We start from the raw sequence: 24,676 nt of genomic DNA, 5'->3' as shown, positions 1-24,676 counted from the left end.
TGGCATAATATCTCATTCTGAAGAGTCAGATGAACTTACTTTGTGAATGGCAGAAAGTAAGTTTTCCACATTGTTTTTTCTAAATTTATGTAGCGAACAGTTTATATTTCTAATGTGCAATATGAACATTTTGACACGTTGTGCCCATTCCCATATACCCATTCATGAGCCTCTTGTCCCCCATCTTCCAATCCTTCCCCTTCCAGGTCCTGCCCAGCTGGCCAAACCATTTGCTACTACACATACATGCCCTAACCTTGGGCCACTCTGTTTCCTACACAGAGTGGATAACCAGGTGCACTACCCAAAACTCTGCCCCTTGGGAGAATTTCCCCTCACCACCTCTGAGTGGGTCTGTACTGCAGTCACTGCCCATATCTGGCTCGTATGCACATACTGATTTGTGAACCAAGCTCAGACTTTCTCCTTCTCCTTCAGCTTGCCATGAGGGGCCTCTCACTCCACCATCTAGCCATATGTATGACCTGCTGGAGGGATGCTGATGTAACAGCAGAGGACAACTGGGTTCCTTCTGATCCTACTTGTGCTTGATTCTAGATGGACCACTTCCATCACGCCTTCTTGCTTCTGGGATCGCTTGATTGCATTTTAACAACATCTTCAAGTTATTTGTGTGCATTTTAAAATTTAAGAAGCACTACATAGTGGCAGACAAAAGGAGGGATGGAAGTGACAGCACTTCTCAGGCAGAGGACCAAGGCTCCAGAGTGAGAAACAGAATGGGGAATTCTGATGACAAAAATGGGGGTTGTGAGACAACACTGGAGAGATGGTCTGGGGCCAGATCACAGAGGGAACGTATGCCACCTTAGAGACTTGGGATACTATTCTGGTGCAACGAATAGGAAGCCATTGAAGGGTTTTAAGCAAGGGTGTAACATAATCATATCGTGTGTGTGTGTGTGTGTGTGTGTCCCTAAACTTATATATAACATTCACTTTAACCTGAAGAATGGTTTGGAAGGGAAACAGAATGAATGCAGGACAGTAATAAGGAGACTACCACATAGGTTAGAAATAATGGTGGCTTGGAACTAACATATTAGCCATGGGAATAAAGAGAGGGAGGCACAGATGTAGGAGATTTCTCTGAGGTGGGACTGACAGGACTTCATGCCTGAACAAGTGCATGCACCAAGAGAATGGAGCATCTTGGATCACTCCCTCATTTCTGGCTTAGCATCTCGGGGATGGCTGTACTGACAAGGAGATCTGTTTGGGACCCATTAAGTTTGAGGTGTCTTTGAGACACATCCATGTGGCAATGAAAGGCAAGCATGAAGAACTGCTGCCATCTTAACTTGGCCTTGGGACAAGAGTTCTTGAGAGTGTGACAGGGAGAAGGTGCCATCCATTAATCTCTAGTATTTTATACTTCAGTGTAGATATTTTTTTTCCTGCCTTTAATGCAAATGGAATCTTCCAGTGATTTTTGTCCTGCTGCTTAGCCCCCATTGAGGTCTTGTCACTGAAGGCCATTGGGATAAATTTCTTATGATTATCACAACTTCTCAACCTTTCCCACATTTTCTGTTTCTCTCCAAATATGCTTTTTTTTTTAAAAAATTGAGATGTAATACACATACCATAAAATTCACTCTTTTAGAGCATGCAATTCAGTGGTTTTTAGTATATTCACAGGTTGTACAACCACCACTACTATCTAATTCCAGAACATTTTCATCACCCCAGAAAGAAACCCTGTACCCATTAGCAATCACCTCCCCATTTCCCTCTCCCCCTCTCCCCTCAGCCCCTGGCAACCACTAATTGACTCTCTGTTACCATGAATCTGCTTATTCTCAATGTTTCACATAGATGGAATAATACAATATGTCGCTTTTTGTGTCTGGCTACTTTCATTTAAACAATGTTTTCAGGGTTCATCCATGTTGTAGAAGATATCAGTATTTCATTCTTTTGTATAGCTGAATGATATTCCCTTGTATGGATATACCACATTTTGTGTAACGTACTTTGTTATCAGTTGATACAGTTGGGTTGTTTCTACTTTCGGTTATTAAGAATAATGCTATGAACATTTGTGTATAAGCCTGTGTGTGCATATGTTTTCAAATTCTCTTGGGTATATACTTAGTGGTCATTTGGTAAGTCCATGTTTGACTTTTTGAGGAACTGCCAGTTTTTTTCCAGTGTCTGCACCATTTTTATTCTTCCCAGCAATGGATAAGGGTTCCAATTTCTCCACATCCTTACCAACACTTACTATTATCCATCATTTTGATTATAGCCATCCTAGTGGGAATGAAATGGTTTCCGTTGTGGTTTTCATTTGCATTTCCTTAATGACTATTGACTTCAAGCATCTTTTTATGTGCTTATTGGCCATTTATATATCTTCTTTGTGGAAATGTCTGTTCAATTCCTTTGCCCATTTTTAAATTGCATTATTTATCTTTTTATTGCTGAGCTTGAAGACTTTTTAAAATATATCCTGCATAATACATCTTTATTAGATATATGATTTCCAAATATTTTCTACTATTCTGTGGTTTGTCTTTCAATTTCTTGTAGTATCTTTTGAAGCACAAAAGTTTTGAGTTTTGATGGAGTCTAATTTATCCATTTTTTTTTTCTTTAGTCCCACAGATGCTTGGATACAGTGCCTGGATCCATTTTGACAATAAAAGGAGGCTGATAGCAAATGGGGACATATGAGAAAATGACAACTTTACAGTTCACACTACTAATAAAATTATTTAGAAAATTGCCTTTCACTAGACAGTGTAATTTCTGTTGGTGGATACAAGCCAAATATGAATCACATACAAATCATCATCTTCTATTCCATTCAGCTGGATGGATTTAAGAAACAAAGTAATGGAGAATATCCATTCCATTTTCTAGAGGAAACCAGTTAGTATTTGTGCTATTTAAAGTATGATTTCTAAATTGCTTAAGTATATCTATCAAAATCCAAATGGAACATTTAAAATCAGCATCATATAAAAGCAATACTCTGTGAAATGGTTTCTAAACTATGAACGTTTATCTTTCAGACCTAGCATCTTAAAGCATAAAGAGCGGATAGACTGCGATGGTGGAAGAGTCGTCCCATTTCCCCAGAAGTTTGTATTTGATTCATATGGGTACATTCCAAGGAACATAGGATCCAGGTTTGTCTTTTGGGATCTGGAATAAAAGGACAAATGTGGATGTTTGCAACTTGGAAAACATTTGTGACAGGTGAAAAATAGCATAATAAAAAAAACAAAACAGGATAAAAACCACCCAGAGGGCAACCAGGACAAAGCAAGGTCTCAGAATGACAGCATGAGCAGAATGGAAGAATCTGGGACAGGACTGTGAAGCGGGGCAGGGCAGCTTCAGGAGTCATCATTTCACACTTGAAGGGGGACAAATAAAGAGTGGAATTAGTCTCCGTGTTCCTCCATAGTGAAGAGATGATTCATGGGGCTTGGGACAAGCTGTAAGGGGTACCACACAGAGCCAGCACTGAGAGGAGGAGTAGGAGGGGCTCTCCCTTCAGTATAAGGAATACCTTGTATATAGTCAGAGGGGTCAATATCAACAGCATGACTTTCTCCCACAGTTAAAGTCTCATCAGTGAATGTGACAAAGGGGAGCTGAGATGTTTGCTCTGCAGGGGTGTTGATGCCTGAGGGATTCTGCTCTCGGGCTTGGGCCAGAAAGGGCCCTTCCCACTCTACAGTTCAAATCAGGAATTACACGCACTTTCTCAAACATCTGACTGGATAGAGTGGGACAGACTGTTGGCGTGGCCCATATTCTTGGCCTGGGTGTCTTAGGTTCAGGGAACAGTTCCTGAACTCCCATTCCTGACCAATATATCCTGGGAAGGGAACAAAACCAAGGAGGAACATGTAACTGATGAAAGAGCAATGAACCTTCATTTTCAAGTGGTGTAGAACTGAGCCCCTTTGTAGGGCAGGCAGGACCAGGCTGATGAAAAACTGCACTCTAAGGGTCAGTCTACTCTTCCCATGCTCAAATGCCCTCAGGATTCCTGTCACCTTTTCTTCCATGGAAAAACACCATGGTGAGTTAATAAAACTTGACTACAAGGACAGGGAACAAAAATTCAGAATTTTATGAGCAGGTCATACCATTTTTGTGAACTTATCTTCACAGGCCAGTCTAATCTTCTCTGGGGTCAGGGGACTATTGAGCTTTAATGGTCCAAACAGGCCTCTCTCCTGTCGTGCTGCATTCACCGCATCATGAATGGCAAAAAACACTGAACATCCCAGGAATATCCCAGACTCTCCTAGACCCTTGAAGAGAAACAAGTCAACCAGATTATGACTCTCTCTTTGTATATCTATGTGTATATATGTATATGTGCATCTATAGGTAAACATGTGTATAGATGCCTATATAAAATGTTATTACTTCTAAAGATTTATTTATTTTACAGAGAGAGTGAGTGTGCACATGTGGGGGGGGGAGGGGCAGAGGGAGAGAATCCTCAAGCAGACTCTCCACTGGGAGTGGAGCCCAATGGGGGGCTCAATCCCACAACCCATGAGATCATAAACTAAGTCAGAACCAAGAGTCGGATGCCCAACCAACTGAGCCACCCAGGTGCCCCTATAAAATATTATTATACATGTAACTTTTTTCTTTTAAAAAAGTAATTTGATATTTTAACCTAGTATTCTCATTCTTAGGATTCCTGCCTAAGGAAATGATGCCAAATGGAGAAAGCAGACGTAGGTATGAGATGATTATTGCAAAACAAAAAATCAGATACAACCTGATGGTAACAGTAGTTCATGTTAGGCTCCAAAATTTGAAGTACTTAAAAAAAGTTGTAACAATGTTAAATTAATTTAAAATTAAAATGTTTAATAGGGCCTTTTCTTCTATAAGTCTGGTAAAAACCTCAAACAACACAGAAATGAAGGCACCTCCCCCAGCCCCCTGCACAGATACCACAAATCACATAAACATTCATTTATTTATCAAGCACAGCTTACCTTCGATGAATACAGGGTATTGGAGCTTTGAGACGGAGGCAGTAGAGAAATGTGCAACTCTGCGGGGATGTCACAGATGGTGGGGATTTTATACTGGTTTGGGCCACGAGTATACAGGACACCCTGAGGAGAATAGTGCAGCTCCTCGATTGTATAAAGTCCCATGCCTTGAATAAATGCACCTTCAATCTCGGGGAGGGGGGAAGAAAAGAATTTCCATATATGAGAAAATACAACCAACAGGAGCATTTCAACTTCATGCTGTTTATTTGAATTTTTAAAACACAGCACAAGAGGGTTTGCAGCATGTCCTGGAAGATGTCTCTGAAAGCTTACTTAGAAGTTTACCTCATTTTTGAACATCTTATTCGGTGCGCAGTTCAAAGTCAAAGAAGTTGACTTTGAATCTCAATTGGGCAGTGGAAGTCTAGCTCTAGAAGAGGCCTCAAATAGCCTGTGGCCCAAAGGCCCTCCTTCTTTTGGTCCATGAGCCAGAAGGAACCCTCTGACCGATCTGTCCGTAGCCCCCAGCACAGACAGGGCTCAGAGCGTCCGCTCACCTCATCACAGTCCTGGCTCGCAAGTGGGCGTGGCCTCTCATTCCTGTCCCCTTTCCTCACTTGTTAGTTACATGAACTGTGTTGTATGCTCTCCAAGCTTCTTACACAGCTTTAAAATGCTCCAATTCTTAGATGTCAGCATGTGGGCAAAATCGGCTTTCCACACATCTTCCTGACTTCTGGGTCTCCTCGGTGTGCCGCTTTCTCCACCCCACCCTCCGGCCTACCTTGTGTCTGTTTGCGGGGAGATTCTTCTCTAACACAAGGTTAGATGAATCTTCCTTTTAAAGGCCTAGACCACGCGCCAGGCGATGTCACCTCCACCTTCTAAGGCAGGCGCCTGTCTCTGGGGCGCCTCCACCGACCTGGCCCCTTCTGGTCTCTGCCTGCAGCCGCACCTTCCATTCCACTGACAGAGGCCACACGGGCACTCGCCACTGTCGTCACCCCCTCCGCCGCCCCCCCACTAGCCCTGAACACAGAGTAGGCTGAATTTCCTGTCTTTAGGTTCTCCCCTCTCCTCCCACCCAGAATGCCTTTTCCTGTTCATTCCCTAAACCTGGGGCCTCCCTGAAGCCCGTTTTGACTTCTCCAACCCACCCATTCCTCCCACTCTCCAATGACACGTGTCATGATTGGAGAGTACCTCCAATTATGTTCTGAACTGCGGGTAGTAAGCTGAATTGCCCACAGGTAGGAGACAGGTGAGGAACGTGAGTGAAGCTTCCAGGTGAGTCCTGACTCCAAGAATCACAGAGTACATGCTTCTCTTAAACAAGGGAGCCAACTGACTTTTCCTTGTGGAAATGCAGCGTCAGTGTTGGCAAATTTTCTGTGTTTCCAAGAAACACTAGCCAGTTGAATACTTAGGTAACACAGCTGGTGATTTTTTAGTCTTGTCAATTATTTCAAATTTATTTATTTACTTTTATTCTATTTTATTATGTTATGTTTCAAATTTAAATAAAAGATAACTATGGGCAGAACAGGCTACCTATTATTAATGGCTACTGCTGTAATTGTTTGATGTTATCCCAACCCGACTTTAAACTCCTCGAAGCTAGAGCCCAACGTATGCCCAAGGCTTCACATTTAGCCTCCAGTCTACTTCTACTCCCAGAGGTGAGGGGCGCATCTGACACCTCTAGGCTTGCTTCTTCTGCCTCCCTCAAGCTCCTCAGTCACAGACCGCATGTCTCTTCAGAAACCACTTAAAACTTCTTTGTTTCCTCCCCTTTTTTAAACAGTAAGAGATTTGAGTTCTGTGGCTGGCCTGACGAATGGATTCTGACTTACAGGGGTAGAAAACTATGATGACGAATAAGCCGGGTAGAATGTTTTGCCTACAGACCCCCACAGCGGTTCTGGCTTTCACAAATGGGGTTGAGGCAAAGCAGGTACACATACCTGGCCTCTGTCAAGGGCTAGGTTTATGCTGCAGCCAACATCCATGACGATGTCTGTTCTGATGTTCTGGTAATAAAAAAGAGCAAAAATGTTTATTTTACTGAGTCCAACGTAGGAGAGAAGGCTGAGAAACAGTTCCTGCCAGGATGCCATTGGTATAGGACTTTTCTGGGGCCACAATACATTTCAGGAGAAAGAATCAACAAAGAATTTTATTGGGTCACCAGTCTATCTATAACTTTCAAAATTATACACATACTCAACCAGCTTAAGCACCGATTTTTTTTTTTTTCCTTCAGGAACAACAAGAGAGAAAAATATTTGACTTTGTTCCGGCTGAGTGACATAACTTATTGAGTTCAACCCAGCGCAGCAGACATAATCTATGACACAGAAAATGTTTGCAGTCCTCGTGATCCTTGTTGAAAAACCCTGTGGCTACCATACAACCCAGCATCCAGAGTCCAGCTGGCTGGGTGACATTGACTGAAGCACAGAACTCAGGGTGCATCAGCCAAAAAGTCTCCGAAACTGTTATCTGCTGTTGTAGATTCTTCATTTTGAGAGCAGAGGAAAGATAAATCTAAAGCACAACTTGGTGACCAAAAGTTCCTGATAAGCTACAAATGAGGACTATGGCAGGCCCAGCCAGGTTACTGGTAACACCTTTGCTCTCCACCAAGTCTCTACCTTCTTTTACTTGACATAATGACGTCTGCCATGACAAATAGATTCTACTTACAACTTTTCCAATTAACAATTACAATTGTTCCAATTAATGGAACAAAGGAAACCCAAGAATTTTCTTACTTGATTTGGGACTTTCATCTAACATTTTTCTTAAGAAAATTAGAGAGTGATCCAGAATGTTTTATTACAATAAAATAATAAAACACCTTTCTTCTTTAAGGACATGATGAAATGTAAAGTTCTCTGTGACACCGTTCAGCAAGGCTGGCCTTCCGGCAGACCCATGGCCTCCGTTACTGGTGAGGGGAGGTGCTCTCAAGTCTGCGGTGTTAGTAAAAGTTTTGTTTTTAGAGCCATGGACTTACTGTTTGTCACTGTGTTTTGTTAGGGCTGAAGAGAGCAGTTCTAGTTGCGGTAGCCAGCCTCCAAGATGGCCTATGACGATCCCCGCATGCTGGGTTCACGTCCTGATGGATTCCCCTCCCACGCTCTACCAGTGTTAGTTTGTGCGACAGACAGGATATGTGGAAGTGCTAGGACATCACCCCGGTGTTAGGGTGCAAAGGGCTGTGGCTACTGTCTGGGTGCTCTCTCACTTGCTCACACTCTCTTCTTCCTTTGCATCAGTCCCTCTGGGCTTGAGGGCAGCCTGCGTGTCCTGAGGACACTGGGACATCCCATGGAGAGGTCCTTGTGCTAAAGAATGGAAACTTCTGACCAACAGCCAGTGAGAAACTGAGGCCTCCTGCCAACAAGCAGGTGATGGAGCTTGGATCAGATTTTCCAGCCACTATTGAGCTTTGGGAGGACTGTGGCCCTCTGTGACAGCTTGATGGCAACCTTGTGAAAAATCCTGAGTCTGAATCACCCAGATAAGCCACTGCCAGGTTTCTGGCCCTCAGAATGCTGTCGGTTAATAAATATTTGTTATTTTCAGCTGCTAAACTTGAGAGTAATTTGTTACCCAGCAATAGATAAGTAATATATAGATGTAGGTTCAAAGTGAGGGAAATTTTGTAGGAATAAGAACAATTCTAGGGGCGCCTGGGTGGCTCAGTTGGTTAAGCGACTGCCTTCGGCTCAGGTCATGATCCTGGAGTCCTGGGATCAAGTCCCACGTTGGGCTCCCGGCTCAGCAGGGAGCCTGCTTCTCCTTCTGACCCTCTCCCCTATCATGCTGTTTCTCACTCTCTCTCTCTCCCTCAAATAAAATCTTAAAAAAAAAAAAAAAAAAAAAGAACAATTCTAACAACATAAGGAGAATGACTGAGAAACAGGCCTCCAGGGAGGGCCCCAGGTGGCATGTTACATTATAGCCCTTTACTTAGGGGTATACCTAACCTGAGCTACAGATCTAGCTTTTTTGAATGCATCTGATAAAAAGACTATTTAGCACATCTCTTAAGATTGTTCAACTAAGTCATAAGAACACACCTTAGAATTTCATACCAATTATTCATACTAATTATTACCTTGTTCTTAGATCTTTTTTTTTTTTTTAAAGATTTTATTTATTTATTTATTTGAGAGAGAGAGAGCAGGAGAGGGGGGAGGGTCAGAAGGAGAAGCAGACTCCCTGCCGAGCAGGGAGCCCGATGCTGGACTCGATTCAGGGACTCCAGGATCATGACCTGAGCCGAAGGCAGTCGCTTAACCAACTGAGCCACCCAGGCGCCCCAACCTTGTTCTTAGATCTTAACAAGGCCAAGGCATATACAAATAAAGAAAACCCAAGTGATTAGGTTTTCACCAAATTTTTCTTTGAGGGAGAAGGTGATGTAGAAATTAGTTAGCCTGAGAGAACTTTCTACTGAACTAAAAGAGGACAGCTACTCTAGCATGAAAACCATGCTTAGAATGATCATTGTTGTGTCCCAGTCCAAGATTTCCCAAAAGTGGTCTGGTCTGGGTTAGAGTCTGAACAAACCAGATACTTTACCAGGCAGGTTCAATAAAGGTATATACAGTTTCAAAGATTAGGCTGACTATAGTTTTAAAAAACATACATGCTAGAGACCTATTAAATGAAAACTTATATCTTATCATAATCCAAGATACAGTCACAAAGTATGTTGGGAAATATAAAGACCTAGAGCTTGCTTCTGGGTAGGTTTTGGGACAGATTATCACATGACAGTTGTGAGGGTATCACAGTCTCATTGAATGTATTAATGATCATTTATTATTATAAACAGTGGCCAGTAAGTAGCTTCATTGTAGCTGGGTCCCACAAGGACTGAGATACAAGAGGAGAAACTCTCCTTGAAACAGAAGTGCATGTGTGTGTGTGAGAGACAGAGATAGAGAGAGAGAAACTGTGTGCATATCTCCTCACTGCATCCCTTAAAAGCATAGGGATGCCCTTAAACTATCTAAAAAGCAGGATCTAGCTAGATAAAAGATATCAAAAGCTGGCCACTAGCTTCCCCGGATTGGCCCTTGGTGCTTGTTAGCAGGTTATGGATGCTTACAAAATCCTTCAAAAATGTCATACGATGGCATTTTATGAAGAGTTCAGGACTGCTGGTTAGACCAACGGTCTACATGAAAGCTCTCTTTAAGCTCTGTTTCTTCCTTGAAGTGGTTTCTTTCCTGATTCCATTTAAAAGGGCCAGGAAAATAAAGAAGAGAGGCCGCCGGTCATTTTCCATGGAAGCAACCACAATACCAAGGCAATTGCTGAGCTTCTAATTTTTTCTGGTAACAGAGAAACTATCCTTAGCCAAATACATGGTGCTTCTACGGTGCTCAGACAGATGTCATGTGCGGAATTTAGGTGTATCTGGGGTACAACTGGAAGACCTTTCCAGTTGGTACTGACCTTATGAGCACCTGTCAGGCAGTCTATTTCAACTTCGGAACAGGCAGCTCCATAAACAAAATATTCAAAAGGATGGCCTTCGCCTGTCTCCCAGTTCATGTTTGACTCATAGCCCCTGGAAGAAACAGAATTCTTGAGGAGCGTTGTTAAGTGACTCAGTCCCCTAACTGCAGACCCTGATGATTAAACAGACCCATAAGAGGCTGTGTTCAGTTTGCATGTACAGCAAACTGGCGGAACACACTTGTACAATGATGTGCCGGCATGTTGTGCGTGTAATAAATCTGTTGAACAAATGTATACTTCTTTCTTATTAAATTTGCTTTGTCTGATAAAAACATTCAATTGCTCCTCACCAATGAATGACTCCTTATGCCTGGAAGTTAGGTGCTCACTCTGTGATTACCCAATCTATTACTTTTCGTTAATATTGAATCATGTCATCCTACTGTCATCAGACTTGGGGAATTTCACCTGCATTTTAGACCAAGCACTATTTCAAAGCTGCACATTCGCCTGTTCGTCTGTCTTTCGGGCTCCAGGATTCAGCCTTCTGTTTGTAACACCAGGCCCCTGGCTCTCATTCTTTGCTACTTCTCTGGTTTCCACGCCTGCTCTGTTCCTCACTCTTCCTCAAGGACCAAATGGATGTCACCATATAAGAGGTGCGTGCAGGCCAGCAGCTTGCCGGCACTTTCTCCCCTTCTCTCCTCTGCTTCCCCGGCCTGGAGGTGGCCGTTAAAAACGCTTCTCACACTTACTCCTGATAGCCGACCAGTGCCCTGAGACTCCCTGGAGAACTAGCAGCATGACAAATCAGTTGAGACTTTCTGATTCACCCTGTTCTCTGATGGCTTTCATTTTCCATTAAAATAATCTGATAATTATTTTCCAAAGTAGGTGAGTGACAATTGTTCAGCATCTTGACAACACGTGCTTATTGTCAGCTTTCTTCTTTTTTGCCAATCTAGAAGGTGTGAAATGGTGTTTATCTTATTATGGGTTTAATTTGCATCCCTTTACCTTTGTCTCTTAAGGATACGCTAAATTTTCAACAAAACATCAGCTACTGCTGTGGGTTCCAAGCACTAACCTCAAAGAACCCTCCAGTACCGCCCAGTAGGATTCGAATCATCAGCTCAAGCCGTATTTTATTTTATGTGCCTATTTTTCCCAACAGAAGCCTCTCTGGGCATTTGGATTAACTAGAAGCTAAATGTTGAATATAACAGTGGGTTAATAGAAGGTCACCCAAATCAACTTTTTTCCAAAATTGCAAATGGAAGTGAAACTCTTCCTCAAGCAACAGCTGCTATTTTTCATAGCATGTGATCGAAAGGACTCTTTACCTGAAGTATCCAGTAGCTGAAAGACTAATGCTTTCATCAAAAGCAGCTTGTGCCTGGGAAATAAGAGGAAAGATGATGCGATGATGATGTTTCAAGAAAGAATCGCTTGCGACTTCAATCTTGGTTTCGCTCTAGGTGAAATGCAGCTATCAGCACTAATAACCAGGAAGAACCAAGATTAAGGTATTCCCTTCTGCATTCTCTGCCCTCGCGAGCACTCGCTGTCGCTGCCGCGAGTAACGGCATGTGTTCGGGGCCTGTGACCTCCCGTGACTGCCCAGGTATGTTACACCCGTAGTCGGGACTAGAGCAGCCCACAGGCCTTCTGCTGATAAAGAACCTCACTCAGTCTTCTGAAAAGACAGCCTATCCACCGGGAATGTTTCAGGAGACAATGAGGTGGTTGTTGTTTAGTTTTAGTACCAGGTATTCATTGGTCTTGGGAAAGTGGCATAATTTTGGTACATTGTACCACTGACATGGTAAGTTCTCCTGACTCTGCACTGCACGTAGTTGACTAATAGACAGAAAAATGGGGGTTAGGTCCACGTCCCCAAGTCCAAGAAAGGGAAAGGCGAGGAGTGCAGCAGAAGAAAGCACGCTGAATGGTAGCATCTCTGAGGGCAGAGGCCCGGCTGTCTTGCACGGTATCCCTCTTCAGTCAGGCTCTCTCTGCCTTTTGTTGGCTCGGAAAGCCCAGGGCAGAGGGCAGAAATAAAGATGCCCCAAAAGGATTGAGAGCTCCCATAAATATGAATTATAGAATGAGTCCTAACTCTGTGGAAGAGCAGGACCCATTTCTAAGGAGGATTCCCCAAATGTTATTTCCCCCGACCAATGCTTTTAATGCGACATCCTCAGTCAGCCTGACACACACTCTCAGCTTTTACTGACATCCATTCCACACCATCTGGTACTTTATAACCTATTACTTTAAAAGTATGCTAGTTGACTGCAGAGTGTGCGTTTTCTCTTCCAACGGGGTTGTAAGTACATCGAAGGAAGCAGTTGAAATTTCCACTGCATTTAATGCCTACTACTGGTTGAATACATATCCAGTGGCTTGGTTTCCTATTTCTACATGAGTGCTTATGTGATTTTTTACTTTTATAGAAGGACTGTAGTGTTGGCTTTCCGTTTAGGAACAGTGGAACCCAAAGGAGGAGAACAAAGAGATTTACAGCTATTATCTAGAAAATACCTGGGATCCATCAGAAGAAACATTAATTTGTTCTGGCTTAAAAACAAGGGCTTTGGGTAGAAAAACAATCTTCCTCTCTAATGGAGAATTTTCCCAGATCCAAGAGTTCCTCTACCATATTATGATAACGTTTCCACGTGCAGAGAGCCAAAAGGCCTCTACTTACCGTTATGTAACTGTAGTACCTTTTAAAGTGCCATTTCAACTGATATTTAATTCACACATTTTTCCTCCCTCCTTTTTTCCCCAACATAAAACACAAAAGTAACAGTGATTCTCACCCAATCCTTCCAAGTGCCTTGAGGATTCTTGCTGATGATGGGTTCAAGGCGTTTTAGAAGAGTCTGACAAGCATCCTAGGGATTATTTTTTAATTAAAATCATTATCATAATTTCAGGCAAACACTAATTTCAAAACCACAACATATGTGTCATTACAGAGTTTGTTTAGGAGGCTCACAGGCCCTCAACAACACAGAGAAGGTAGAGACCGACCCTTTAAGAGGTGATGTGAAAGGTTTCCCAGGGGTGGGGTTGAAGTGTGAGCTGGTCTTAACGATGAACCGTCTAGGTTGGGGGGCCTGTAATCCGTGCTAACAGGTCAGGACTTAACAGAAAAACTGATGGCAAACCCCTGACCGCTGTTTTTAAACACGGCATGGTCAGATTTATTTTGTGGGAAAGCTCACTCTGTCAACATGAAGCCAGAGTGAAAGGCAATAAAACGCCGGTGGAGAGACAGAGCCTTGTAATGGTCCTGGCAAGAGGTGCGAGTCTGAATCCAAGCAGCGATATTCCCGGAACGTGGATGTCAAAAGACACAGAGATATTTCTGAGTGGAAGGGAAGGATCCATGAGATGTCAGGAGTGAGGGAGGAAAGGAGATGGATTTCCAGCCCAGGAGAGCAGCTGGTTATTGTACCATGTCCTGAACCTGATGCTGGGGGAAAGCACGTTTTTCACCAGGAGGGTGTGAGAAGGAGGTAAGAACTGGATTAAACCTCAACATCTTCTGAGCTCCACCCATGTTCCTGGCCTGGTGGGGCTAATGATTTGGATGCCGTGGCAATGATTTTTACCTTTACTGCCAGCCCGTTGAGATCGGCCACCACGGAACCTCCAGAGATGTTTGTATTAGGGACAGTTTCTGTGCTTGTCCCACGCAGGTGGATATTAGACATTGGCATCCTTAATTCACGACTAACCACCTGAATTTTAGAGGAGAGATTCTTTCCATGTTACTTTGGTTAGTCACAGACCTGTGCACATACCCACACAGTGGCCCATGTGTGAGCCCCCATACACGCAACAGGGACAGGCGGGTAGAACCATGAATTCCTCCAGCCACAAAAAGTTCTTTTCTAAAGACCCTGTATAGCTAGCCTGGACCCTAAACCTTGAGCACACATTCTTGTTTCTTTGACTTTCTTACGTGCAATAGCATCAGGAAGAGGAGGCAAAGCCCCAAGCCAACACAGGAGGAGATGCTTCACGTCTTCATGAAATCAACACCTTGAGGCCTTTCCTATCACCTCACTCTGCAAATTCTAGCAAAGTCTCTATAATCAGAAAAATGCAAATCAAGGCAATAATGAGATATTATCCTTCACAACTATTAAATTATCTAAGGTTTTTAAAAAAGCCGTAACGGATAAAGTTGGTTAGTGGTGTAATGAAAAGCATACTTTCTGGAAAACAATTTGGTAATAAGTGTCCGTGATTTAAGGTACACTCTATGACCCAGTAACTTCATTTCGGGAAATCTATTTTAAGAAAATAATCATTAATTTGACGACAGGCTTACATACAAAAATATTAATTGAAGTATTCAACAACGGGGGATGGTTAAATAAATTATACATACATCCACAAGCAGCCATTAAAAAGCGTGATTGCAAAGAATTCTTAGCCACAGGAGGAAGTGCTCACTCTGTATCAGATAGATAGGTGAAAAAAAAAAACCAAACAGAAACAAGCACAGGGGAAAAAAGAGAGAGAGAGAGGCAAACCAAGAAACAGACTCTTAACTATAGAGAACTGATGGTTATCAGAGGGGGGGGGGATGGGTTAAATAGATGACAGGGATTAAGGATGCACTTGTCCTGATGAGCACTGGGTGTTGTATGGAATTGTTGAATCACTATATTGTACACTTGAAACTAATATTACCCTGTATGTTAAACTGATACAACTGTATGTTAACTAACTGGAATTTAAATAAAACACACACAAAAAACCAGGATACAAAAAATTATATAAACAGCATGTTAGCAATTTATGAAAAAAGAAAGACAGAAAGACCTCAAAACAGTGCTTACTGCTAACTGGTGAAACTGCTCAGTCTTTTTAACAATTTTTTTTGCCCCTTCCAAATGTTTTAAAATCTTTAATATTATTATTATTCGCAAAATAGAAACAGTACCTAAAAATTAATCTAAAGTGAATGAGTCAAAAAACAGGTAGACTTTGATTAGAAATATCCAATGTGATTTATATTATCGATTACACCAAGTCCTAAAAAGGTCGAGAAATGATGCAATACATCAGCATCTACACATCTTCTTATTAGCCAGCAAAGGTTCAAAAAAGACAACTCGCTTGTTAATACTGGTGTCTGCCTCTTTGTATGGAATTGTTGAATCACTATATTGTACACTTGAAACTAATATTACCCTGTATGTAAACTGATATAATTTGAGAGTCTCTTGGTTTTTACAAAACACCTACATTGGTACCTGTTTTTGCTCACTGAAATAAATCTGAAGAGGATTTTCACTTTTAATAAAAAAGATGAAGAGCCAAGATAGCGTTCAGTGTTTGCTTGGCAGCGGACGGCTGCGGAAGCAGCGCTGACCCCCAGCAGGGAGAGCAGAACCCCAAGCTCCTGCCCCGGAGACACACTCAGTGTCTGGGCATCAAGCTGCCAGAGCTGTGAACTGCATCTGTCACCATCTGTGCTTTATCTCCATTTATGTTTACATCCATCAGCAAATCAGAAAATATTAAGAGAGGTTAATTTGGGGGGAGTCTGGAAAGGCTCAAAAATATTTTCATACAAAATTTTTTTTTCGATAGAGAGCACAGATAGGCAGAGCAGCAGGCAGAGGGAGAGGAAGAAGCAGGCTCCCCGCCGAGCAAGGTGCCCGGTGCGGGGCTCCATCCCAGGACCCTGGGCTCATGACTGAGCCACTGCTATTTTCATATAAATTAATGGTAATTACAACTTTGCTTTACTCCATTTTGGTTTACAAAAGGTTTCAAAGCAATACTTTGTTTGCGGATGGTGGGAGAGACCTGCTTACCCAAAGGAAAGCAACAAATAAAGACACAATCTTCTATAGCAATAAGACAACCTGAGACTCTTCTGCCACATTCTTTTAGGACATTCAGTTACAAAACTGGCTGGTTTATCCAGTTTCCATTAACAGTTTAACAGTTTAAGCTGTCAAAGCTAAAATCTCGTATCTTTTTCATTTTGGAACAGAAAATACACATGCTTGGTTTCTCTCTCATACACAGCTACAAGCACACACCCAACTTAATCCAACTAGTTGCATACTTACCTGAATCATTTTAGTGTGGACCCCCTGACCCATTTCGATCCCACCGTGAGTCACCAGCACAGACCCATCCAGGTAAATGTGAACCAAGGCAGCAGCCTATCCAGAAAAGATGACAAGAGTTTCCATGATCTTTTGGACTGATATTATCACATGTCTCATCAATTAAAACATTTTCCCTGGAAAGCAATGTATAGAATTGTCAAATCACTATATGGTACAGCTGAAGCTAATATAACACTGTATGTTAATTACACTGGAATTAAAATGAAAAACATGTAATAAGCTGTTCTAAGCTGAAAGACATACAGAACAGGGCAGTACCTGACCCACTCTGTCATTTGCCAACCCTTACTTTAGTAGTTTAATGTTAACCAGGTATCAGCATAAAAACTATCCTCAAAAACCAAATATGTGCTTCACTGTCAGTCTATTCTAGAAGGTATTAAAAAGTACCAGATGAAAATAAATAAATAAAGAGAATAAAACATTTTCCCTGGAAATGATCTCCTCCTTTCCATCTCCTGCTGAAATACGCACACTTTTCCCAGTGCCCTGAGAACACTGAGCAGAGCCAGGCCAGGGCTGGGGCTTTGAGGCTGGGGCAGGACGACCCTCCGTAAACTGCTATTTCCTCATGAGGACATTTGAGGATCTCCCTAATCCAGAGTGGAACAACAATCTAGGTTTGGGGTTTGGTTTTTTTTGGGGGGGGCGGTTCAGTTGTAAAATGCCAAGTTAAGTGCAGATAGGTTGGGGCAGGGGAGAATTGTTTATATGAACACATAATCCCATAGTAGTAGGTATGATAGAGAGAAGCAAAAACAAAAACCCAAATAAGATGGGACAGACAGACATTGTTTGCTGCAAAATGAGCCAAGCCTACCCCAAATTATCCTGGCACAGAATTATAGGGCTTTAGTTGGAAGGGAACTTGGAAGTAATCTTATCTAACTGTATAGCTCCCCACAGGGACCGAGAAAGAACCAAACTGCTAACACAGAATTAAAGGCTGCTATAATCAGAAACATCCAGACTCTAGCTAAAAATGTTTTATAATCAACACCAATGTGCCTTCTTGCAATTTTGTCCATGCTAGACTAAGGGGGATGAAGATATCCCAGGAGGCTGCAGAGAACAAGGATGGCCTTTTCACTTTGTATCTCTAGTGTAAGAGTAATATTAACAGCATGTGGTCCTGGTGAAAATGTCCCAGTGGTTGCACTGTGGTTTAGGAAGCCCTGCAAGGCACACTTCTATAGCTGTTCAACTGGGAAATGCTAACCTCACAGGTGTGGTCTGGGCCAGCAAGGGGTGACTTAAAGCTCTGTCAGCTAGTTTCTTAATATCTAAGCTTGTAGGCAGCATGGCACAAAAATCTAGGATTTGTAAAGGCAGGGTCTTAAGAAAATTCTAGTAACAAGCGAATAGGTATACAATGAAGCAAAAATTTTAGTAAACCTTCATTACTCAGATTACCTATAAACAACCCTGGTCATAAGTGAAAGTCAATGAAATTGCATGACAATCACCAGATGCACCTAAGGAATGAACTACATTCCTTGATCGATTCTCTGATGACCAGAAGAACTTTTATTGCCACTTGTGGGCCCTGAGCCACACTTGGAGGACTGCCTCTTTATTGATACCCAAAGGTTTACATGACTCCAGTGAAACAGAAGCTTCTAAGACACTGACAGTGAAAACGGGCTCTAGTTACCTGGGTCAGCGGGTGTACCCTAGGGATGTATTGGTCAAATAGGGACATAGGAATAACCTTTCTCAGCCCAAAGGAGAATCTTAGAACCTTGAGGAAGGCATTGTTGCCATGATAATCATGCCCAAGAGACTTGGAAGGATGCAGCAGAGTGTTTTACTGTTTGTTCACTCATCACTCCTGGAGATGCCATCTTGTGATCCCGACCATTTGTTCTCAAAATAGTAAAGCTAGGGAGTGGCCTCCCCTACAGATAGCCTGGTGCTGGCTGCCCCAGCTGCTCATCAGATGCCGGGGGATGGCTGCAAGGGCTGCTCCAGGCTCCATTCTCTGCCGCTTTATTGCTCTCTGCTAGAATGGAAGCCCCCTGAAAGGAAGGGCCATGTCCTAAGGCATCCTTGGAATGCAACATAGTATCTCCCACATAGTAAGCGCCCAGTAAAAGTCTGCGGCGATTTGATCTGTTTCTGAAGCTTTTAAAGTCTGTCTTTGGCCTCCTGTATTTGGCTCTGCAAGCAATTCAGAAGTTGCTTGTGGGAATTTGTAGCTGCCACACGCCTCAGAGCCACAATGCCAGTGGCTTGTGCAGTTCCTCCATGCGTGACCCTGCTGGCCGCGGGGCTCTGCCCGCATGGGACTGCTGAGGAATTTGTTCCCTGTGCTGCTGCCATCCCCTTGGGGCACTGAAAATATCAAATCTGGTTCAGTGGCACCACCGGAGGGTCCACTGTTACTGCCACAAAGGAAAATCCTGCAAAGCTTCATCTGTGAAATTGGCACGACTGGAGCATGAGAACAGATGGTTCTCCGACACAGACTGGGGACCTAGTCTGTGAAATCTAAATCATCCAGCAGGGGCTGCCGGGGTTGGTGAGCAGTTTGCTTTCGTTCCACAGATTCCCAAAATGTCTCAGCCACTGGAGCATTTGAGTTTCCACCCTGTGTCAGGCGCCATGCTAAGGTACTGGGGATGCAGAGCTTAATTAGGTCTTGTCTGCTTTTCTGTGTCCCAGGGCTAGTCCTTAAATACATCGGAGGGGAGGTACGTGTGAGCCCCTCAGCTGTCGCAGGCACAGGGGCTGCCCCTGCTCAGGGAGACTGCACGGGAGGATGAAGACATGTGATCAGACAGTCTCAAAGTCCACTCTCACATTCTGTGGCTCAATAGCTGGATATCCTTGGGCCCGAGAGTGAACGCCTATGGGCTTCAGGTTCTCCTTCTATAAAACAGAATCATACCTATCCAACGAAGGTGAAATGGGGCATTACGAATCCCCCAGCCTTGGGCCTTCTGATAACCTTCCTAGTTCCTTCCTTCCTCTGTTTGGTTTGCTTCAGGATCGCCTTTTGGCACACGGCTTCCACGGAGCAGCTTGCCCGATTGGACTCCTCGATTCGGCCCTACACCAATGTTTCCAGCATGGATGCTGGTCTCCGGGGAAGACGGGTAGGGCTGGTGGTCTGAGAATGAAGTCGTACTGCTGGCTGTGGTCTGGTTTCCTCCTGGCTGAGCTGAATCCCACCTCAGTTCCCACCAAATGGTGCCACGGAGGGGCAGCTTGATGGAGCTGAGAAAATACTGCTCCTGGAGCCTCTCAGACACGAATCTCCAGCCCTAGTCCCCCACTCTCTAGATGTGGGGCTTCAGGCAAGTTATTTTAGCTCTTGAAACCTCAGTTTCCTCACCACTAAATGAGGCTACAAATCTTATAGGTTGTCCTGAGAGTTGAATGAGATAAAATCTAAAAGGGGTGCTCAGTAATTATCATTATTTCTTAGATAAAAAATTTTTGAGAAATTTCTGATATGGGAAATGGGCCAGGTCTGGTCTACTGTGGAGACCAGATGTTAGGTAAGGGCAACAGTTAAATAGAGACAGCCTACCGCATCTACCACGGTTATGTCCTAGGGTTGCCAGGAGATCTGTAAACAACAGGGACTATTTTACCCAGGGATCCTGACTGGTCTGCTCAGGGACAGATGGACCAGACTCATGTCTTCGTTAGCTGCCCGCTAATCAGTCTAACCCTCAAACCAAGATTCACTGCTCACTAACACTTTCCTGGTGGTGGTTTTCTCCTCTCCCCTCCTTCTGAATGATCTTTATTCCTCTACCACAGCCTCTTGACTGTCTCTCTCATCTGGGTAAATTGTGTGCAGATGACTAAATGTCTCTGTGTTGTTTCTGCTGTCACAAACAGGTGAGGAATGGGACGGCTGCAAAAGAGACTACCACTTGTATTGTTACGATGCTCCTCTGAGCTACTACTGGTCTAAGCAAAAACGGAACATTCTCATGATCATACCACAGTTGAGCCAGGATGGTTAGGTGAATGGATCAGCATGCGAATGAAGGAAGAACCTTCCTGCCCATTTTTTGGGGGGGGCCTCCTCTTCTCCCTCTACACACAGCATACTTACTAGTGCTCCTCACAGCTCCATTCCCATTTATCCCTAATCTGTCATTACTCAAAGCACCTGCCATTCCTTCTTCATAGCTCAGGGGAAGGTGTGAATTCTGCAAAGGGGAGTGACCACAGTTTTGAGGGCTCTGCCATCTTCTCTACATATATGTATGCATACGCAAACGTATGTGTAAGAACGTAGATAACAAGGGTCCCACATCCCTGCTGTAGAGTGAGCTAGAATAGCGCAGACCACCAGCTGTTTGGGTACGTTTCATTCAAGAATGAGGGGGCAGATGCATGCATCAAGTGGGATTTAGCAAACAAAAACAAGCAGGGAATTTATTTAATCAATTGAAGAAACTACAAGAACCAATTTCTTCACATATTTAACAGCTAAGAAGGGAGCAAATTTCTAAAATTCTGTTTTTAAAAAAATTATTTAAATGAGTTACTCTTCTGGGTTTAGTTTATCCCACCCTCCAAAAACCAAATGCTGTGCAGCTTCCCATTTCTATTTCATGGTCCAGTGACACTGCAGCACAGAGGGGCTGGAAGAGGAGTGCTGGCAGTCATCCATCCCACCATCTTACTTCATACTTGAGTGATCTGGGCCCAGAGCAAGTTGACTCAGTTGCTTAATGCCAGGACCAAAAGCAGATACCAGCTCTCCCGATTTCCCAGCAAGAATGCTTGTCACTAATCCTGGGGATTCCTGCAAAGGAGCTCTTATCTCCTCTGGAGAAAAACTAGCTTGATGGAGGACAGCTTTGGGGAAGGTTTACAAACCGGCATTGCAACCCTATGGCTAATCCACCTTCACAGAAAGTCTCCCCAACACCTTCTGATTGGTCTGTTTGGAGAACTGACCTGACCAAGAGCAACTGAGCCAAGGCCAACAGGAAACTTCAGGGGTACCATGGCCAACCCTTTCTTCTTCCAATAATTCTCTGAGTTGAATTTTTCCACGACCGCTTTCCTTAGGGAGTAGGAAGACATGGCCATACATTCTTTCCAACACTGAATCAGGTTCTTGGCATTAATCTCTTGTTTGTAGGGTGTCTGATCAATTTCCTTGTACATGTTTATCATTCGGACCTATAAAAGAAAAGGAGATCAAAACGGGAGGAGAGGCAACAGATGTAGTCTCTTCCATCCACTGTCCTCCTAGTCAAGTTCTGCTCATCGCATCAGGCCCAAACTGAGTTCCACTTACTCCTTGTTGAAGCCCTTCCTGAAGCCTTCTCTACCTGAAGCCTTTATCTAATATGTTAGCACTTAACATGCTTTCTATGCTGCTCTGGTATAAGTTCAAAGGGAGGCATCCTTTCATTATATTTCATATATAACTCAGTATAGTCCTGGTACACTGTAGATTCCTCTAATTCGAGTTGCATTTGTGAACATCTGTTGAAAGGTAATCCTGAATTTAACTTCCAGGCTACATGATCTACACAATTTGGATTGTTCAGATGCTGTAGCAAGATAAGACTGCTCATCCTAGTTATTGGTTATGTTTAAACAGATAACTAGGATGAAGAACAAATTAAGATTCTTTTTTTAAGATTTATTTATTTATTTATGAGAGAGAGAGCAAGCGAGCAAGCGAGCAAGCGAGCACGAGCAGGATGGGCAGAGGGAGGGAGAGAGAAAATCTCAAGCAGACTCCATGCTGAGTACGAAGCCTGACTTGGGGCTCGATCGCTTGACCCTGAGATCATGACCTGAGCTGACACCAAGAGTCGGATGCTTAACCAACTGAGCCATCAGGTGCCCCAGGGAAGGCGGTATTTTTTTAAGGGTGGCTGTTTTCTGCTCTGACTTCCCCAGGGGTGGAGGGAGGTCATTATCTAATTCTCCCTATGCTATCAAAGGCGCCAGCACATCTGGGAAGGAGGCTGTGCTGAGACGACCAGAAGGGAGGAGCAGGGACCCCCAGGAGTTCAAGAGACATAAAGAAAATGGCTCCTGCCTAGGGCCACCGATTCTAATATTGAATGGAAAGAAAGAAGGCAGATGAAGTGGGGACTGGGGCTTTCCAAGGTTTGCTGCAGCATGGGGCAAAGAGGCATGAGGAAACCTGCCGGAGGTGCCAGCTGAGGGTGGCTGGAAATGTAACCCACCCTCACAGAGGCTGTCCAATTGTGAGAGAGCTAGCAGAAACGGAGCCCACAGAAACATACTTGAAAAGTGGCCGCATCTCAGCAAGGAAGGGCCGAGAGCTCGCTGGGCAGAGGCTGTTCCCTCTGGTCCTCCTCTCCCTCTCTGCCCCAACAGCACAGCAGAAGGCACAGAGCCGGGGGCAGGCGGGGGAAGCACGCCGTGTCTCCCCACCCTAACCTGGCTCCAGGATTCTGAGTGCAAGAGGCATGGGGGTGGGGGGGGTGGGGGGGAACAGAGCTTGCTAATGAATGAAACTGGGACCGAGACTTCAGGAACAGAAAGGAAACTATTTTAGTAACTGAAATGACTGAAACTTTCTGACAGCTGCCTGAGACGTTCAGGAAGCAGAAAAAAGAAGGGCTTGACAGAACTCGTTGGCAGCAGTTATATCCCTGGCCGATGGAGACTTCTCAATGAATGAGCTGGAATCCAAAGCTCCCTCTTCAATATACTCTGTCTCCAGGATTTTTGGGAAAGAGCCTGAGTAGGATCACTGAACTTTGGAGTCCAGGCTCTGTCTTAACTAGTTAGCTGGGTTACCTCGGGCACATCATTTAGCCCCTCTGGATCCAAACTCCTCAACCTGAATGACCCCCGATGGTCCTCCCTGCTCTGGAGCCTGATGTCTTATGTGTGAGAGACTAGTTTAGCCGTACCTTCTCAGGGGCCAAACCACACCGGGCTGCCACTTCGGTGATACAGGACTCAGTGATGAGCCCCGCCTGAGGAAGGCCAAAGCCACGCAAAGCTGTGTTGGATGGAAGGTTTGTTCTGCACACCCACGCCCGGCAGCGCAGGTTGGGAAACTTGTAAGCATTTTCCATTTTCAGAAGTCCCATTTCCATCACCTGGGAAATCCAGAGTTGGTGTGATCAGATTCTCATCCTTCCATACCTATTTTGCCCTCCTGAGACCTAAGACCAAAACCAGGCAGGAAATGACCAACCCTCTCTACATCACGTCAAACATGCTAGAATAGATCCATGTCCTAAATTAAAAGAATTTTTGTTATGAAATAATTTTTAAGGATTTGAATAATTTTTCTTTTGAAATCATCATTTTTTATTTTCATATTTTAGGGCTAATGCATTTTTTCCCCAGGTTTCAGACATTTGCCAAAGACTTTGAGGCATTCATAGGCTCTAAACACTGGGTCTACAGAATGTAATGAATAAAATATCCTACAGAGCATGAAAAAAAACGTTTTGGTATTTGGTCTAATGCACTGGTTCTCAACCAGGGGTGATTTTGTCCTCTCTCTTCCCTGGTAATGTCCGGAGACACTTTTGGTTGTTGAGACTAGAAGGTACTGTGTCACTGACATCTAGTCATAGAGGTGCTGCCCGACATCCTACCATGCACAGGACAGCCCCACAGCAAAGAATGATCCAGGCCAGAACGTCAATAGAGCTGTGGGTGAGGTCTAATGCTTGCATTTGGGAAAAGAACTCTAAGTACGGGAAACATGGCAATAATATACAGACACAGACTTAGCCAGTATCTCTGGGCTCACTCTGGGGGCACCAGTAAGTAACACATGGCTATCCCTGCACAATGTGGGTCTTTATTTATTTATTAAAATATTATTTAACTATTGAACAGCTTCTAAATTGTATCATTTTATGTAATACTTTCCAGAATGTGAACTTGCTTCTTAAAGCACTTACAAGTAATGACTCATCCAGGGAGGCGCCTCCATTGCTATAATGCTCCATATCCAGGGCCAAGATTCTGCCATCGTTCATGAACCCAGCCTAGGAAAAGAGAACTGATCTTTAATGCTGGTGCTGGGGACCATCT

At 43.7% G+C, this 24,676-nt stretch overlaps 1 protein-coding gene across 1 annotated transcript in view; it reads right to left on the bottom strand.

Annotated features, from left to right (window-relative positions):
• Positions 1–2,469: 2,469 nt before the first annotated feature.
• AOX1 (aldehyde oxidase 1) overlaps positions 2,470–24,676 on the bottom strand; it is an 80,220-nt gene continuing 58,013 nt past the window's right edge. Inside the window, exons 24-35 of the mRNA XM_045867476.2 lie at positions 24,544–24,630; positions 23,533–23,724; positions 21,584–21,811; positions 16,595–16,690; positions 14,111–14,239; positions 13,313–13,387; positions 11,831–11,883; positions 10,482–10,596; positions 6,971–7,036; positions 5,004–5,192; positions 4,131–4,298; positions 2,470–3,174 (exon numbers count right to left, since the gene is read on the bottom strand). Of these exons, the coding sequence (XP_045723432.1) occupies positions 3,124–3,174; positions 4,131–4,298; positions 5,004–5,192; positions 6,971–7,036; positions 10,482–10,596; positions 11,831–11,883; positions 13,313–13,387; positions 14,111–14,239; positions 16,595–16,690; positions 21,584–21,811; positions 23,533–23,724; positions 24,544–24,630 (1,449 nt within the window). The 3' untranslated portion in view covers positions 2,470–3,123. The remainder of the gene's footprint in view (positions 3,175–4,130; positions 4,299–5,003; positions 5,193–6,970; positions 7,037–10,481; positions 10,597–11,830; positions 11,884–13,312; positions 13,388–14,110; positions 14,240–16,594; positions 16,691–21,583; positions 21,812–23,532; positions 23,725–24,543; positions 24,631–24,676) is intronic.

This window comes from Mirounga angustirostris, unplaced genomic scaffold, assembly GCF_029215605.1.
Source record: "Mirounga angustirostris isolate CCGP_5_RB_7025 unplaced genomic scaffold, mMirAng1.0.hap1 SCAF_3, whole genome shotgun sequence".
NCBI lineage: Eukaryota > Metazoa > Chordata > Mammalia > Carnivora > Phocidae > Mirounga > Mirounga angustirostris.
Note: the sequence above shows the minus strand (reverse complement) of the source record. Positions and strands in the feature narration are given on the sequence as shown.